The 17,692-nt window shown below is 34.7% G+C and overlaps 2 protein-coding genes and 1 pseudogene across 2 annotated transcripts; all 3 read right to left on the bottom strand.

Annotated features, from left to right (window-relative positions):
• Nucleotides 1–525: 525 nt before the first annotated feature.
• LOC145798595 (uncharacterized) lies at nt 526–3,428 on the bottom strand. The gene is made up of 2 exons (XM_082886818.1): nt 2,278–3,428; nt 526–1,704 (listed from the first exon to the last, which is right to left on the bottom strand). Exons 1-2 carry the CDS (start codon nt 3,365–3,367, stop codon nt 653–655), a joined length of 2,142 nt encoding a protein of 713 aa, XP_082742944.1. The 5' UTR covers nt 3,368–3,428; the 3' UTR covers nt 526–652.
• Nucleotides 3,429–9,461: 6,033 nt separating this feature from the next.
• Nucleotides 9,462–11,960, bottom strand: LOC145799430 (L-type lectin-domain containing receptor kinase S.4 pseudogene; annotated as a pseudogene).
• LOC114317877 (G-type lectin S-receptor-like serine/threonine-protein kinase SD1-1) lies at nt 11,692–15,938 on the bottom strand. Its single transcript, XM_028264665.2, has 7 exons — nt 15,434–15,938; nt 13,946–14,086; nt 13,482–13,639; nt 13,144–13,354; nt 12,712–12,949; nt 12,462–12,612; nt 11,692–12,354 (listed from the first exon to the last, which is right to left on the bottom strand). The coding sequence occupies exons 2-7, from the start codon at nt 14,046–14,048 to the stop codon at nt 12,046–12,048; spliced, it is 1,170 nt and encodes a 389-aa protein (XP_028120466.2). The 5' UTR covers nt 14,049–14,086; nt 15,434–15,938; the 3' UTR covers nt 11,692–12,045.
• Nucleotides 15,939–17,692: the final 1,754 nt, after the last annotated feature.

The following is a 17,692-nucleotide window of genomic DNA, read 5'->3' as shown; positions in this document are numbered from 1 at the left end:
GTTTTCTCTGATGGTGAAAAATTTCTCTGGATGAAAATTTCTCTGGCTTTGACACAAATTTCTGAGTTCAAGTGAGTCCAGAGAAATTCTTCCCCTGGTCCAGAGAAATTCTCAACTCAGAGAAATTCTCAACTCAGAGAAATTCCAAAAGAGCTTGATTTTGTTTCTTGGTTGTACAATAATTTTTTGAATGCTCTGTCTGCTGTGCACATTTCTTGAAATGACTGATATGAAGCTACCAGAAATTTACAGATAAATTTAACTCATATCTCACCAAAGAAGGTGCCTATATGATCATTCAATCTCTAATGCACTGTGTTAGTACAAAACAATTATCAAATTGAAAAAACACAATCCACACAGTACTTTAGTCTGCCATTGTCAAATTTATGTGGATGAATATGAAGCTTCAAAACACAACACACAGAATTTTCTCTGCCATAGGAAAATTTCTCTGGATGAATTTGACAGGTACTACAAACCCACTGCCTATAGTATATATCAACAAACACACTTTAACTGATATTGAAAAATTTCTCTGGATGAATTTGATTGATATTATTATATACACTGTCCAAAAAATAAATTTCACAAAACAAAATACACAAAGTAATCATCAAATGTATTATTCCATCAATAAAATGTATAATCCTCAACTATTTAACAAAGGTTCCTTGCATGTCCTCTTATTATGGTGACCAATACTCTCACAACGACTACACTTAATCACCCTTTTAAACTCTCCAGTAGAAGCAATTCTGTTCTTCTTCGGCCTCCCAGCAGGTCTCTTGCTCAATGGAGGTAAAATCATAACATCTTCAATGCTACACACAGGTTTATCAACAGTTGGAACTGGGCCAATCGAAAAGGAGTATGCTTGACGATACATATCAGCATGAAAAAATGGTTCAACAAATGAATTCAAATTCTTTCCACTCCTAAAAATTGCAGCAACAGCATGTTGACATGGATACCCATTTATTTCCCATTTTCGACATGAACAAGTTCTCAACCCAAGATCAACCATAACCGAAGGAAAACAATGCACTTCAAAGACATTATCAGATGATAAACTCACATTCCATGTCCTCCCGTCCAAAAAAGACTTCTCCAACACACTATCCATACGAGGACACAAAATTTTATTCCATTTACTAGAGAGCAGCCTCCTATCAGACCTCATATTCATGATTTGCAACCGTATCATGTCCACCAAATTTGTTATTGGCAAGTGCCGAGCTTCTCGTATCCATGAATTGAATGACTCAGCAACATTTGAATACACCTCACCATAACGTTTCCCTGCAAAATATGCATCACTCCAATTTTCATATGGTAAACTTCTCAAGAAAACACTCACAATGTCTCCTCCCTCACTTTTTAACTCATTTAACTTGAAATGAAATGATGCCTTTGTTGGAGCATATGCACATTCTGAAAACTTGAACACAATCGTCTCCCTAACCAATTTTGTGTTTCCACATGACAACTTATCCCTCAAATTTCTCTTTAGATGTTCCAGACAAAATCCATGAAAGCAGTTAGGGAAAAACCTAGCAATTCCCTCCACAATTCCACAATGTCGATCTGATATGAAACTTATCACCCTTTCTGATCCTAATACTCCATATAAATGTTCAAGAAACCAACACCAATTGTCTTTATTCTCAACATCAACAACAGCAAAAGCTACAGGAAAAAAACCTACAAAACAAATAGGAACAAGCATATTAGGTACACACATGCAGAGAAAAATATAACAATAAACAACCAGAGAAGTTTGACACTGCCAACATCCAGAGAAAATTTACACATTGGCAACATCCAGAGAAAATTGAATAAGTGACCAGCTACAGAGAAAATTCACACAATCATAATATACAGAGAAAATTCACTTAGTGACCACCTACAAAACAATAGAGAAAAATAGAACAATAAAACAACCAGAGAAGTTTGACACTGCCAACATCCAGAGAAAATTCACACATTGGCAACATCCAAAGAAAATTAACTTAGTGACCAGCTACAGAGAAAATTCACACAATCATAATATACAGAGAAAATTCACTTAGTGACTACCTACAGATACAATTCACACAATGACAACATCCAGAGAAAATTCATACACTGACAAAAATCCATTGAAAATTCTCACAGTGGCCACAACAATAGAAAATCCACACAGTGGCCAAAACCAGAGAAAATTCACATTCACTCAATTCCTACATGTATAGAAAATTCACATATTTAGATAAAAATAGATATATTTACAATTACCTTCATTCCCATCTTTCCCCGTTGCAGCAAGCATAACTCCTTTGTATCGTCCTTTCAAAAATGTTCCATCAAGAAAAAGCAATGACCGACAATATTTGAAACCAGCAATGCATGCATGAAAAGCCACAAACACTCTTTTGAAACGCTTGTTATCTTCAAAATCTAACTCAAAACGACTCCCTAGATTGTTCTTCAATGCCTCATCAAAATACCACCGTAATTGATCAAATGACAAACAAGAATCCCCATATGTACTACATTTTGCTTTTTCAACACTCAACCAACCACAGTTATAACTAATTGAGACCCCATACTTGTCTTTCATTTCTTTCACAACATCCACTGGACGAGTTAAAGGTTTTGCACTTACCTCTTCAAGTATCAGCCCAGAAACCAAGCTGGAAGTCATCCTCGAATGTTTACTCGTACGAACCGCCACACCACACGTATGTTCATTGTTCAAAGTCCTTATGTAGAAGAACCCATTTGTTTTTTCAACAGAAGCATGTACACGCCACATACATCCCCTTGATTCCTTATATGCACATTCTGCCGTAACCCTCAGCTTGTCATTTTTAACATACGTAAACTGAAAACCAACCTCAATAGCATACTTGCATAAAAAAGTACGGAACTCAACCACACCACCCTCAAACTTTTGTCCAACACTCGTAATATTATTCCGCCAACTAGCCGACAATAACACCTTTTCTTGGTGAGAACAAAACTTAGAGAGTGAATTCCTTTCAACATCCACCAGCCTATCACACTCACCATCCACAACATCTACCCAATTAGACCCCACTTCATCCTCTTCATCAGAAGTACTACATCTACTAACTGAAACATCAACTATATCAACACCGCGTGCACAAACAACCCTCAACATATTCAGAAAATCAATATTATTTCGAACCATACAATTCGGATGGCCCAAAATAGAATATGAAATACACATAGTCTCAGGTTTCAAATTCTCCCATGTTTTACACAAAATGCCAACCAATTCCTCAAAATTCAATTCGCATGAAACATTAATGACAATAGTATCATTCCCATATTTGCACAGCAACAACACTGCACTGTCCATTGAAACTGAAACAAAAAACAACAAAAAAAATCACAGAAACACTTCACAATAACAACATAAATGTCCAGAGAAATTTCTAAAAATTATAATTTTCTCTGAGCTTAAAATAAAACTCCAAAGACATCTACAAACTGATATTCACCTTCAAGATGATAAAAAACAAAATCATAGAAACTTAATGAATCACAGAGAAATTTACTGCTAACAATTAAACACAATTATAGAAAAAAAAATCACATAGAATACAAGTCCAGAGAAATACTTTTCTCTGAACTACAAACTGAAAGTGAGTAACAAACTTACAATTTTCTCTGAACTACAAATACAAGTATAGAGAAATTTATGAACTTACATTCACTTTCTCATATTCTATCTCCATTACAAACTTCTAATAATATGTCCATATGCACTTATAATTTCCTCTGGACTACACAAACAATAGTGCAGAAAATGAAATTTCTCTGGTTTGAAAAAACATAGAACACAACTATAATTCATCAGCATGTTGATAAAAAACAGAGCACCAAAAATGAACTCTAAACATCAAAATCACCTACACTGTCAACACTATCTGAAATTGATCAAAAAACAAAGAATGAAAAATTAATTCCAAAAATAAAAATCAACTCTATCAAGCTGGCCTCTCTCTAAACAAAAATCAAAATACATTTGGAATCTAAATCGAAAACAAACCTAATTCAACTCAACTCAAAAACCTACGCGATCAACACACTGTCAACACTCTTTCAAATTGATTAAAAAACAAATAATAAAAAATTAATTCCAAAAATAAAAATCAACTCTATCAAGCTGGCCTCTCTCTACACAAAAATTCAAAACAAATATCAAAATGCATGTGCTATCTCCATCGAAAACAAACCTGATTCAACTCCACTGAAAATCTACGCGATCAATACACTATCACACCACTGAAATCTCCGATGAAATCTCCAACAAAATCTACACGATCGTAGCAATCTTTCTCGTCAACTCCACTGAAATCTCCGACGAAATCTCCACCATAAAATCTCCACTGAAATCTCCGACGAAAACTCCGACAAAATCTCCACTTCAAATTCGGTTTCCAAAATGTATCAGTTAAGTCAACCATATAATATTCAAACAAATTTATGTTATAAAGGAAGGGTAATTTAGGTACTTTATAACCTAAAATAAATTTGAGGGACCTTAGCCATCAAAACATATTATAAAGGACCTCTCCTCATATCAAAAGTAAATGAGGGACTTTAGGCCAATTTTCCCTTTTAAATTTCTATTCAAATTTACGAACCAAATACAACCTTAGCACCATGAAACATAGTATCATGTTGAGAAAGATTAATTTTTAGGAAAGTTCCAGCGAATGAATCTGATTGAAAAGAAAAAAAAAAAAAAAAAACAAAAATCCTAGTTAGAGATCTTAAAGACTGCATATTTAGAATACATTGGTCATAAAACTAGATACAGAAGGTTTTTAGTCTTTAAAATATGTGTTTTTTTTGTAACTTTAGGCCTCGTTTGGGAACAGGTTTTTTTTAGTAACTTTTTGACTTTTTAGCTAAAATGTAATATAAAAAAAACTAGTATGTTTTGGATGAATTTTTGACTTTTTACGAAAAGATTTGCAAAAGTAGAGAGAAAAGGGAATCTTTAACTTTTTGGTATGAGTTGTTGGCTTTTTGATTTTTTTTAGTAACTTTTTGATTTTTTGACTAAAATAACCATTTGCCAAACGAGGCCTTAGTCATTTAAGTTTTAATTTTGTTAATTTGGTCTTTAAAGTTTTCAATTTCAATCAATTTAGTCCAATTCCAAACGAACGGTCTAAATTGTTAACAAAATTGTAATAAAATACACACATGATCCTTAAAGTATGTGTTTTGTGTTACTTTAATCTCTAAAGTTTTTAATTTTATCAATTTGACCCTAAAAACTTGATAAAAAAATGAAACATAACGTTATTGAAGAACAAAATTGTTAAAATTGATGCTTTATGGATCAAAATGACACAAAATACATATTTCAACGACTGTATGTGCATTTTATTACCATTTCATTAATGATTTAAATAATTGTTTAGAATTGGATCAATTTGACTAATATTGATAACTTTGAACACTAAAATGACAAAATTAAAACTTCAGAGATTAAAATGACAAAAAAATGCATATATGGGTGGCCAAGATTTATTTTAAAATGAGTCCTACTGATGAATTGTGTAAAATTTTATTCATTTTTCTATTTTGTATTCAATTTAGGTGTTCGTTGTAGAAATTATCGAATTTTCTTGCAATTTCTAAACCAGGAAAAACTCGTGGACGAGGTTTCCTAGAAATAACTTGTGAAGATAGGTTTTGTTTAGTTTAGTTTTGCGATTCTGTTTTTTAATTAATAATTAATAGTTTAGTTTTGAGATTCTGTTTTTTAATAGTTTAGTTTAAAAAAAATTAATAATTAATTCCACGAAAGTAATAATAAGGGAGCTTTTTTGATAAATCTTATTTCTAAGAGTTTTATTTCATCCAATCCATATTCTTTTTGACTATTCCATTAGGTCCTATTTGAGGTAAAAAGACCAAAATACTCTTTTCATCTACTTATGTTCCATTTAGTCCATATTATTTTCTTATGTTTCAATAAGTCCTATGGGTGACATAATTACCAAAATACCCCTAATGTGAATGTTCACATCGTCAATGTGAATGTTCACACCGTTAATGTGAATATTCCTATTTGAGGTAAAAAGACCAAAATACCCTTTTCATCTACTTATGTTCCACTTAGTCCACAATATTTCCTTATGTTTCAATAAGTCCTATGGGTGACATAATTACCAAAATACCCCTAATATGAATGTTCGCACTATCAATGTGAATGTTCCTATTTGAGGTAAGAAAACCAAAATACCCTTTTCATCTACTTATGTTTCATTTAGTCCACATTATTTTCTTATGTTTCAATAAGTCCTATGGGTGACATAATTATCAAAATACCCCTAATGTGAATGTTCACATCGTCAATGTGAATGTTCACACCGTCAATGTGAATGTTCCTATTTGAGGTAAGAAGACTAAAATACCCTTTTCATCTACTTATATTCCATTTAGTCCACATTATTTTCTTATGTTTCAATAAGTCCTATGAGTGACATAATTATCAAAATATCTCTAATGTGAATGTTCACATCTTATGGGTGACATAATTATCAAAATACCCCTAATGTGAATGTTGACATCGTCAATGTGAATGTTTACACTATCAATGTAAATGTTCACACCGTCAATGTGAATGTTCATATCGTCAATGTGTAGCGGCTCGGCCCAGCCGGGGCCGGGGCCAACCCATGTAAAGCCTCGTGGGTGCTTGCCAAAATTCGGGTCGGGCCGGACCGGTCCACGGGCCAAAAAATTAGGCCTAGGCCCTAGCCCTGGCACAAAGGTATTCAGATTTTGGGTATCCCGGTGGGTCGAGCTAAGGGGCTTGGGCCTAGACTTGGGCTTGGGTCGGGCTTGGGTGAGCCTCGCTATTTTTTTTAATTCTTTTTAATTTTTTCTCCTAAAATTTTATTATTTTCCATAAAAAAGACACCGGGCCTCTGGCGGGCCGGGCCTCGAGCCGAGCCTTAAATGGGCCTTATGCGGGCCGAGCTTGAAAGTGATGGCCCAGGTTCTAGCCCAAGTTCTCGGGCTGGGCTCGGGTCCGGGCCCAAACAAGCTTGCCCCGGGCCGCGGGAGGGCTTCGGGTGGCCCACGGGCTGCGGGCCAATTTTACACTCCTATCAATGTGAATATTAACATGTCAATGTGAATATTCACATTGTCAACAGGTCGAACCCGCTCCGGGTCGCGGGCCAATTTTACACTCCTATCAATGTTAATGTTAACATGACAATGTGAATATTTACATTGTAAACGGGCAGGGCCCGCGGGTGGATTTCGGGCCGCCTACGGGCAGCGGGTCAATTTTACACTTCTATCAACGTGAATGCTAATATGTTAATGTGAATATTCACATTGTCAACGGGTCGGGCCGGGCCCGTCCCGGGCAGCCCACGGGCCGCGAGGGGGTTTCGGGCCGCCCACGGGCCGCGGGCCAATTTTACACTTCTATCAATGTGAATGTTAACATGTCAATGTGAATATTCACATTGTCAACAAACCGGGCCCGACCCGGCCTAGGGGGGAGCTTCGGACCACCCACGGGCCAATTTTACATTCTTATCAATGTAAATATTAAAATATGAATATTTACAGCCTACTCCGCCCCGGGCAACGGGAGGGCTTCGAGCCGCCCACGGGTCGCGGACCAATTTTACACTCCTATCAATGTGAATGTTAACATGTTAATGTGAATATTCATATTGTAAACGGGCCGGGCCGGACCCGCTGGCTGGTTTCGGGCTACCCACGGGCCGCGAGCCAATTTTACACTCCTATCAATGTGAATGTTAATATGTCAATGTAAATATTCACATTGTAAACGGACCGGGCCCACGGGCGGGTTTCAGGCCGCGGGTCAATTTTACACTCCTATCAACGTGAATGTTAATATGTTAATGTGAATATTCACATTGTCAATGGGTCGGGCCGGGCCCTCCCCGGGCAACCCACGGGCCGCGGGCCAATTTTACACTTCTATCAATGTGAATATTAACACGTCAATGTGAATATTCCCATTGTCAACGGACCGGGCCCGCCTCAGCTCAGGGGCGAGTTTCGGACTGCCTACGGGCCACGGGCCAATTTTACATTCTTACCAATATGAATGTTAAAATATGAATATTTACAGCCCGCCCCGCCCCGCCTCGCCCCAGGCAATGGGCGGGCTTCGAGCTGCCCACGGGCCGCGGGCCAATTTTACATTCCTATCAATATGAATGTTAACATGTCAATGTGAATATTCACATTGTAAACGGGCCGGGCCGGGCCCGCGGGGGGGTTTCGGGCTGCCCACGGGCCACGGGTCAATTTTACACTCCTATCAACGTGAATGTTAATATGTTAATGTGAATATTCACATTGTCAACGGGCCGGGCCGGGCCCGTCCCAGGCAGCCCAGGGGCCATGGGCGGGTTTCGGGCCGCCGGCCAATTTTACACTTCTATCAATGTGAATGTTAATATGCCAATGCGAATGTTAATATGTCAATGTGAATATTCACATTGTCAACGGACTGGGCCCGTCCCGGCCTGGGGGCGATCTTCAGACCGTCCACGGGTCACGGGCCAATTTTATATTCTTACCAATGTGAATGTTAAAATATGAATATTTACATCATAAAATTGCTAACCGTTCAAAAAATATTTGTAAGGGTATCAAAATTAAATATAAGGGCATAAGAGTCTAAAAAAAGAGTGTAAATCAAGAAAAAGGACTTTATGGAATAAAACTATACATACATGGGACTAAATGGGTTAATAAATTTCTTCATGGACTTTTTGAGTTAAAACACTTCTAAATGGGATTTATCAATAAAAATTCCTAATAATAAATAAACAAAATTCATAATTTTCATACGGTTTTACTTTTGGGGTTTTTTTTTTAAGGTCCTTGATATTATGATTTTATAGCATAAAGGACATCAAATATTTTTATGATGTCTAAGGTCCATCAACAATATTTTCATAATGTCTAAGGTCCCTCAACCTTGATCTAGAGAAATTTCAGTCCAGAGAAAATTGGTCCAGAGAAATTTTAGTCCAGAGAAAATTGGTGCAGAGAAATTTCAGTCCAGAGAAAATTGGTGCAGAGAAATTTCAGTCCAGAGAAAATTGGTCCAGAGAAATTTCAGTCCAAATTTCTCTGGAAAATCTAATTATTCTCAGAAAATTTTCAGATCTGCTGCTACTTTTAGCATGCAAAATGCCCATGATTTTGTTTGGTATTGATTAGTACTCTTTCTCTCTTGCAGTTTTTTCCCCTTGTCTTAAGTTTATGTCCAGAGAAAATTGGTTCAGAAAAAATTAGTCCAGAGAAAATTCATATCACAGAGAAATTTGGTTTAGAATTTCTCTGGACTTTCCAGAGAAATTTTAAAAATTTCTCTGATTTGAGAAAGGAAGGGAAAATTAGAATAGAATGGTTGAGAAGTTAGGTCAAAATTCACGAAGTCTTTGCATCTGAAATCTGAATAGATGAGGGTTTCTGTGCTGTGAGGAGTTTGTTTCTCGGCCAAATCCCCCAAACCCAAGTGGGCCGATATTGACCTCCCAATCTTCAACTATGTTCGCGTTCTTGATCTTTATGATGAGATAAAACGCGATTCCAATTGCACATACAATGACAGCAGCAGTAGATACAGAAACCCCAGTGATTAAGGCCTTGTTGTGGCTCTTTTCCCAAATAGAAGGAAGTGAAGATAAATTGAGAGACTGAGCTTGTCCATTGATCTTGAAGCTCCACCCTTGTATGTAATGATAGCTTGCAAGCTGCCCTGTAGAAGCAGAGAAGCCCACGTACATGGCGTCGTAGTCGTAGTCTTCGAAAATCCGAGAGAGATTGATCGGATATGACAAAATTGGAGATTTGGGTTTTGTCGAAGAGAGTGAAAGCGTGACATTCACTTCTTTTCTGGTGGAGTCGTAGTCGATCCAAGCCTGAATTGTTTTCCCACTCATGAGATTTAATTCTTTTGGGGCCGAATTGCCTTGGACAAAGCAGCTAGCATTAACAGACGCATTCGATGTTAAGCCATTGATGTCGATACCAACATGATTGTTACTGATGTCTTTGTAGTCGATGTCTTGTACGGTGTCGAATTCGACAGCAAACAAATGGTTAGAGAACTTGCCATTGTTGGTCTCATTGAAAAGACCCAAGTACCGACTCGAAAGAGCTCCGTGAAAATCATTTGTGGGAGAGATGGTAAAAGCCAAACCATGGCCACCAGTGCCTGTGAATTTTGGAATGATAGCGAAAGCAAAGGCGGTAGAGAAAGAGAAAACAGTTCCTCTGGTTGTGGAGTTCTTGAACTTGATAGGAGTTGGATAGAACGCGTGACCGATCAACCCGTTAGAGTCGTTGGTCAGCTTGAGGACGCCATTCTTCTCAATTTCTGCAGCATCGGTTAGGGTTAGGTTGTTCTTGTCAAGTATCTTAAACCCTTGAGATGGGCAGTGGTGGTGGTGGTGGTTGTTTTTGTTGGTGGTGGTCCATTGACGTGTGAGCAGAAAAGAGAGAGAGAGAGGAGAGACAAAGGCAATTTTTTCTCATATATGTTTAGGGACCTTAGATATCAAAAAATAATTTTGTGGATCTCTTCCATTACGAAAAGTGGAAGAGGGACCCTAGACCGATTTTCCCTTTACTTTTTTGGAGGAGAAAATAATTTCTAAAAATTAAAAATATCTTTTTAGTATTTATTTTTTGTCAAATAGAAAAAAAGTCAGAAAATTGCTAAACATCTTGTTTGGTTTGATTTTCAAATAGGTTTTTTGTTTTTTAAAAAAATAAAAATAAATTAAAAGGCAGTTTGGTTAATAAAATGAAGAAATTAAAAAATTGAAAACTTATCATTTTCATGCAATTTTTTATTTTAGTTTTTGGGAAGAAAATAATTTTTAAATTTTTTTTAAAATATCTTTTTATTTTATTTTTGTCAAGTTGATTTCTATTTTTAAAACAACTTAAAATTTATTTCAAAAAAAGAAATCAATAGCTCAAATTTATTTCATATGTGGACCCCACACTTCATCAATTCAATCTCCACCACACAAACACATTGGGGATAAGTTCGGGGTCCTTCCTAGCATTTTTCTTTTTAAAAATAGAAAACGGATTTTGAAAACAAAAGCAAACAGAATGAAATAGTTTTTTGTTTTTGTTTTTTTAATTGGAAAAGAATGAAATAGTTAAGTCACTAAAAACTCATGAATTTGAACATCACAAGTATTGCAAAGATAAGCATTACACTGAACTTGTGTGACAGTTTTCAACTGAATTCTCCTTTCAATCATGCTAATCTTATGCAATTGTTTTTTTCATTGATTAATGCATGTTCTAAAATGGAAGTTCATTCATTTTCTTTTAGTTCAGCAGTCATAAAATAAAATAAAATAAAAATAAATATATACAGACAGAACCTAGTTGGCTGTTTCAAACAACCATTAGAATAAGTTGTCTTAAAGCAAAGATCATCAATAGCATAGCCACGAATTCTCAAATCTCTTTGTCCTTTGTCGTAATGTATTCACAATCACAGTTCCATAATATGATAAGAATCTCAAGACATAAAAATCTTAATACAGTCGTATAGTTAGAAAGTGCATTGAGACAGAAATTCAAGCCCAATAGCATACTCGAAAGAAAGAAGTAGATAATGCAAGGTAGACAATACATGTGATATTTATAGTAACAATAACACAAATATTTATAGATTCACTACAAAGGGAGTTCAGCAAATTCAAGAATTTTTTCCAACGGAAACAAAATTTCTACTAGGACTTGTAACATAGTGAGGGGGGAAAGTAGTAGCAAAGCTATACTGACACCATACTGGTGTTCTTTTAAATGAAACCTCTATACATGAGAAGCCTTGCATATTTTGACTTTTTGACTTATTTAATCAAAAAGTAACTTTTTCGACTGCATCCCATATACCGAGTTGTTTACAAAGCCATGCTCAAAATTATAATGCTTTGTACAGAGCAGATGTAGAAACAAGTTGAAGTAATACTCCTCCTATCGTCCGGCCAACTCTGTAATGGTCAGATCATTAGCAGTACTAGAAGTATGTCGACTTGACGATGATTCATTCTTTACGGAAAAGCTTTCCACACAAAAACCTGGTTCTTTAGGTTGGGATAGCTCTGCGCTTTCATTACTTAACATAAATACCACGGATGACATTGTTGGCCGGTCTTCTGGACGTTGTTGAACACATAAAAGGCCCACTTGAATACATCTTACCACTTCTTTTGCCGAAAATGAGCCCTCCAATTCTTTATCCATTAGTTTCAGAGGACTCTCTTCATTCCACAGTTTCCATGCCTAGACAAATTGGAATTCAGTCTCTTTTAGTAATAGCATTGGAAGCTTAAAAGATAGAAATTTTAGCTTTAAAAAGGGGGTGCAATAGCATTTAATGGTGTACTTACATGCCCTATAAGATTGAGGTCATGTTCATGGTGACAAAATCCCCAATTCTTCTTGCCACTTATTATCTCCAACACTAAAACACCAAAGCTAAAGACATCTGACTTCACTGAAAAATGACCACTCATTGCATATTCTGGAGACATATAACCACTACATGCCAAAATAATTAGTCTAACATTAGTAAATAAATAGACATATTTAAAAACATATATATATATATTTTCTAATGTATGCACTATAATCACTTACTATGTACCCATTACTCTCTTTGTCTTTTCCTCTATCTGCTCTCCTCCAAAAATTCTTGCTATGCCAAAGTCAGAAATTTTGGGGTCCATGTCGTTGTCTAGTAAAATGTTACTTGCTTTGAGATCCCTGTGAATGATTCTCAATCTTGAGTCCTCGTGAAGATAAAGTAGTCCACGTGCAATTCCAATAATGATGTTGAAGCGCTTTTTCCAAGGTAGCAGTTTTCTTCCAGTTTGATCTGGACATGACAACAGCAAGGTCTAATTAAAACTGTTTTTCGTCAATACCTCATCGCAATTAATGTTTTCTGCAGTAACCAAACAAGGAAAATTGATGTCCTCTGCATTTTCATTTCATTTCCCTCACCAAACCCATGAATCAAACAAAAACTTGGTAGATTTTGGCAATAATGAGATTTAGATAAAAAATTACCGAATATGAAGTTGTCCAAGCTTTTGTTCTGTAGGAACTCATAAATTAGCATCCTTTCTTCTCCTTGAATGCAACATCCCAGGAGCCTAACAAGGTTGCGGTGTTGAAGTTTTGCAATCAAAATAACTTCGTTCTTAAACTCCTTGATGCCTTGACCAGAACTCTGCGAGAGCCTCTTCACTGCTATTTCTTGTCCATTAGACAACTCACCCTACAAATTATTATGCAAATTGGAAAGGTTTTTCATTGGAAATTGCCTAGGATATAAAGCAAGAAAAAAGAGAAACAATACTAATTGATTTTTTAGCTTAAAAAAGGGTAGTATAATGAAGAATTACCTTATAAACAGAACCAAAACCACCTTCGCCTATCTTATTTCCGGAAGAAAATTTGTCAGTTGCAGCAAAAACCGTACTCAGATCAAAAGTTGGTAATTCAAGTTCATCACCCTGATTTCCTTTTTCAGAATCTTTGCAGACACTATTTTCCTGTCGAGCTGTTACATATGGGAATTAGTCGGACAAAGACAAGAAAATGGCAATAGTTTAATATCCCAACAAATAAGAAACCAGTGAAACCAAATGATGTTTCAGAAAATTGAAATGTAAAAATGTGTCTAGCTTAGTGATCTCTATGGTATGATCGAGGATGGAATCGCAAAAAGGCACTATAAAGGTTTCTTTTTTTCTTTTTTTTTTTTTTCATCAAGATGTCACTCAATAATCAGCTGGATGCAAGAGACTTGAGCTGTTAGATCAAGGAAAAAAAAAAAATGATGGTAAAAATGGTAGAGCTGTTTTACCTTTAATTGTTGCCTTCCTCAATTGACAAATATAAAAGCCAGTCAAAGCAGAGACAATCATCCCAACAACAGTAGCTAACACGACGATGATGATCGATGCCATTTTCCTTTTCCTCTTAGCACTACTACCAGCACTTGTTCCTGGCCACTCAACAAAGTTGATAAAAAAGGTTATTATGTTTCATGGTTTTCTTGCACTACATTTTCATGCTCACTTTAATATTTTCACTAATGGATCTTTTGTTATGTCGCCATAAAATCAAAAATCACAGCATAGAAGTGGTCCCAAGTAGAAGGGAAAATTCTAACAAGCCATTTTAGAGAAGTCCAACAGGATTAAGACATCACCTGATAGGGAAAATTCAAACTATCAATTATATGGAAAATTCACACCTATACACTTTCTGTGACCTCAAGGTCTAAAATGCCGGCCATAACCCCAGCTGCCAATAAATTAGGCTCAATATGACTATGGTTAACCCATTTCTTAGCAAACATGCGGAGGTGCCTACCATGATGATATGTGTCAATGTTTTGTCCGGAAATGATTAACCATCGAGTCATACCACCAAGTCATTCCTTGTGGTCATATAAGGTCCATATACATGGTATGACTCACTGGTGTCTCTTGCATCACAGTTTTTTCTTCCACACCATTTTGTGCGGTTTAATTCAAGTTACCCTTCAATCTATGTTTCTTCTTCATTTGCTATCACTTTCACGACCCCACCAATAATACACTGTCAAGCTCTGTTTTTGGATCTTGGATGTTTGGTTCAGTTTTCACATTTTTTTTTTTAAATTTTTTTTTCAAAAATACCAAAACTAATTTGGTGAAAAAAATTGAAAAAGTAAAAAAAAATCATCATTTATATTTTATTTATTTATTTATTTATTTTTAAATTTAGAAAACAGATTTCCACAAACTCCTTCCATTTTTATTTTCCTTCCACAAAATCCCTCAGAAAATCCAAGTTCCGAACATAGCCTCAAACAACCACCAACACCACTACCACTACCTAAAAACCAAACCTAACATAACAAACCAAAATGAGAATATGTGAATATACAATAACTCGTATAATTCAAGCCAAAAGCAAGAACTGCACATTCAGTATATAGAGTGAAAACTAATAACTGTGAAACCACACTTGGCATTCAAACAAATGATCAATATAATCAAACAAATCTCCAAAAAAAAATTAAAATTAAAAACCATAGCTCCAATTTAATACACGTACATCAATCAAACAAACAAACAAACAACCTAAATGCAAACCCAATAAATACCACATTGGAAGTCCTCAAAAGCAAAATTAAAAAGTTTATTTTGAGTTGTAGAACCATAAACTACCCAATTTATCAATCAATACCCTCAACATATATATATATATATATAACAAACATATAAAAAACATATAAAAAACTCCATATTATGTGAACCTATACTTATAGAAAGAAGCAGCAAGGCAGAAGAAGGAAACCCACCACAGAAAGTGCTGTATTTATGGCAACAAAGAAATGAACAACATCATCATAGACCCTTGAGCTTCACTAGAGGGTTTCCAATGGTGAAAGGTTAGATATGAAAACCCAGTTGTGTGAGAGATATGTGGGTGGGTGGTTGGAGAGTGGTGTTGAAGGGTGGTGGATATCCCAGGAAGTGGAGTTTGTGGAAAAAAGGAGCGCCAAAGGGTAGAAGAAAACACAACAGATTATTATAAAAATAAAAAAATAATAATAAATAATAAATAAAACATAGAAAAGTAGGTAGAATGGAAAATAGAAAGCCACTGGACAGTCAAGATTAGTCTGCTATGATGATAACATTGCGATTATTAGCGACAATGATTAAGATTGTTATATGTTAAAAATTATATAAAAATAATTAATCAATGTTCAATGTTCACTGAGTGTTGATTAACAAAGACTAATAAAAAAAAATTGGAAGCAAGTTCTATCGTAGTCACTGAATTGTTTTGTTTGGATTTATGAGAGTCATCATAAATTCCGCCTTAACTTTGACGTTGGATTTATGTGTGTTTGTGTGTTTTGATATTTGAATTCGAATATATAGATTTTTGAAAGTTCAAAATTTTAAAATTTTGAAAAATCTGTAAAATCTGAAGAACCGGAGTATGAAAAATTGAGATTTCTCTAAAATTTTTAGATTATAGGCCTGATTCAATGTTTTCCAAAGTAAACATCGATTGATTCAAGGATTATAGGCCTGATTCAAAGCTCAAAGTTCCATCGATTTTTCAGAGTAAACATCAAATTTCATTTGATAGAACTAGAGTAAAATTTTACTCTGGTTCTATTGCTCTGTTTTTTTCATTTGACAGAATCAGAGTAAAATTTTACTTTTAGCTTCAGAGTCTTACAGTTTACTTATTTTTCAGAGTAAAATTTTACTTTTATACAGAATAAAATTTTACTTTCATACAGAATAAAATTTTACTCTGAAATACATAGTGAAAATGTCTTAATATGAAAGCTGATAGATATGAGGGTAATATAATAAAAGAAACAAATTTTAAAATATCAGGGAGTTTTGAAAGTACTTATATAATTCTTATCCTTTTGAAAGAGAAATTAGATAGTGAGGGGGCTATGACCAAATCCCCCATAAATAAATTGATCAAATATTTGTATTTAAGTAATTTTGTTAAATATGCCACACAAAAAATAAAAAATGAACAAGTATGATTGTGAAATAGATCATCGATTTTTTTTAAAGACAAAACTAATAAAATTATGTAGTTGTGATTATCACATTAATTTGATTTTTTTTTATAAGGTCCTAATAATAAGGCTATCAATAAGACACATAATGTCAAAATATTTATAATGCAATACACTTTTCACATATCTCAAAATAGTTTTACACATTTTAATACACTTTTTATAAATTTTAATAAATTTTTTTTATATATTTTTCAACACTAATCAAAGGTTATAAAATAGAATGATCGAATTATCAAAATAGAACTGGTGTAAACTCTCCGGTCCTAAACACTTTGATTCAATCCACAGTAGACTTGAGAAAATCTGAATTTCATATAAATTATAATAAATATAAGAAAGGATAAAGGGTAGAATAGTATTTGCATCTCAAATCCTTCAATCACGGATTCTATTTTCTATTTTTATATTACATTTCATTCATTATGTATATAATTAGAAAATCTTAAAAGACAGCCTATATATGGCTGTCATTAATGATAAAGAAATATGGAAAAAATATATTAAAATGGACAAAATATATATGTAAAAATATATAAAATTATTTTGAAATATTTAAAAAGTATATTAAAATAATAAATTTATATACTTCTCATTTACATATGTTTCAAAAATTATTAAATGTTATTTAAAACCTATTTAATAAGTCATATTAAATTGTGAAATAATGAGAAAAAGAGAAATTTTATTTTATTTTATTTTTTTGTTTTAAAAGATCGGAAAGATATCTTCGTTGCAAAACGATAAAACATTAGATCAATCTGATACAAAAGTATCATAAGATCTCAAAAGGATATAAAAGTCTCCATAGAAGGAAGGATCCAAGCCTCCATAGAGGAGAAAAAAAGGTCTCCCACAAGAGAGGAAAACAAACCTCCATACAGAAAAGATTGTTTCATCAACAAACCAAAACAGAAAAAAAAATCAAATCCAAGTTGCCACCGAACTCATCCAAAACTCCACTACTCCGCAACCTTCAACTTGGAATCTAATGACCCCACA

This window comes from Camellia sinensis, chromosome 9 (genome assembly GCF_055761805.1).
Source record: "Camellia sinensis isolate YWXY chromosome 9, ASM5576180v1, whole genome shotgun sequence".
Taxonomy (NCBI): Eukaryota; Viridiplantae; Streptophyta; class Magnoliopsida; order Ericales; family Theaceae; genus Camellia; species Camellia sinensis.
The sequence above is the reverse complement of the archived record's forward strand: the minus strand, read 5'-3'. Positions and strand labels throughout refer to the sequence as shown.

Bases quoted from the DNA above. Each gene is read 5' to 3' on its own strand.
- LOC145798595 (XM_082886818.1), bottom strand. From the start codon at position 3,367: ATGGACAGTGCAGTGTTGTTGCTGTGCAAATATGGGAATGATACTATT. The intron at 1,705-2,277 runs GTAATTGTAAAT...TTTGTTTTGTAG, and splicing joins GGGGAAAGATGGGAATGAAG to GTTTTTTTCCTGTAGCTTTT.
- LOC114317877 (XM_028264665.2), bottom strand. From the start codon at position 14,048: ATGGCATCGATCATCATCGTCGTGTTAGCTACTGTTGTTGGGATGATT. The intron at 12,950-13,143 runs GTAATTTTTTAT...TGTCATGTCCAG, and splicing joins CTTGGACAACTTCATATTCG to ATCAAACTGGAAGAAAACTG. The intron at 12,355-12,461 runs GTAAGTACACCA...CAATTTGTCTAG, and splicing joins ACCTCAATCTTATAGGGCAT to GCATGGAAACTGTGGAATGA.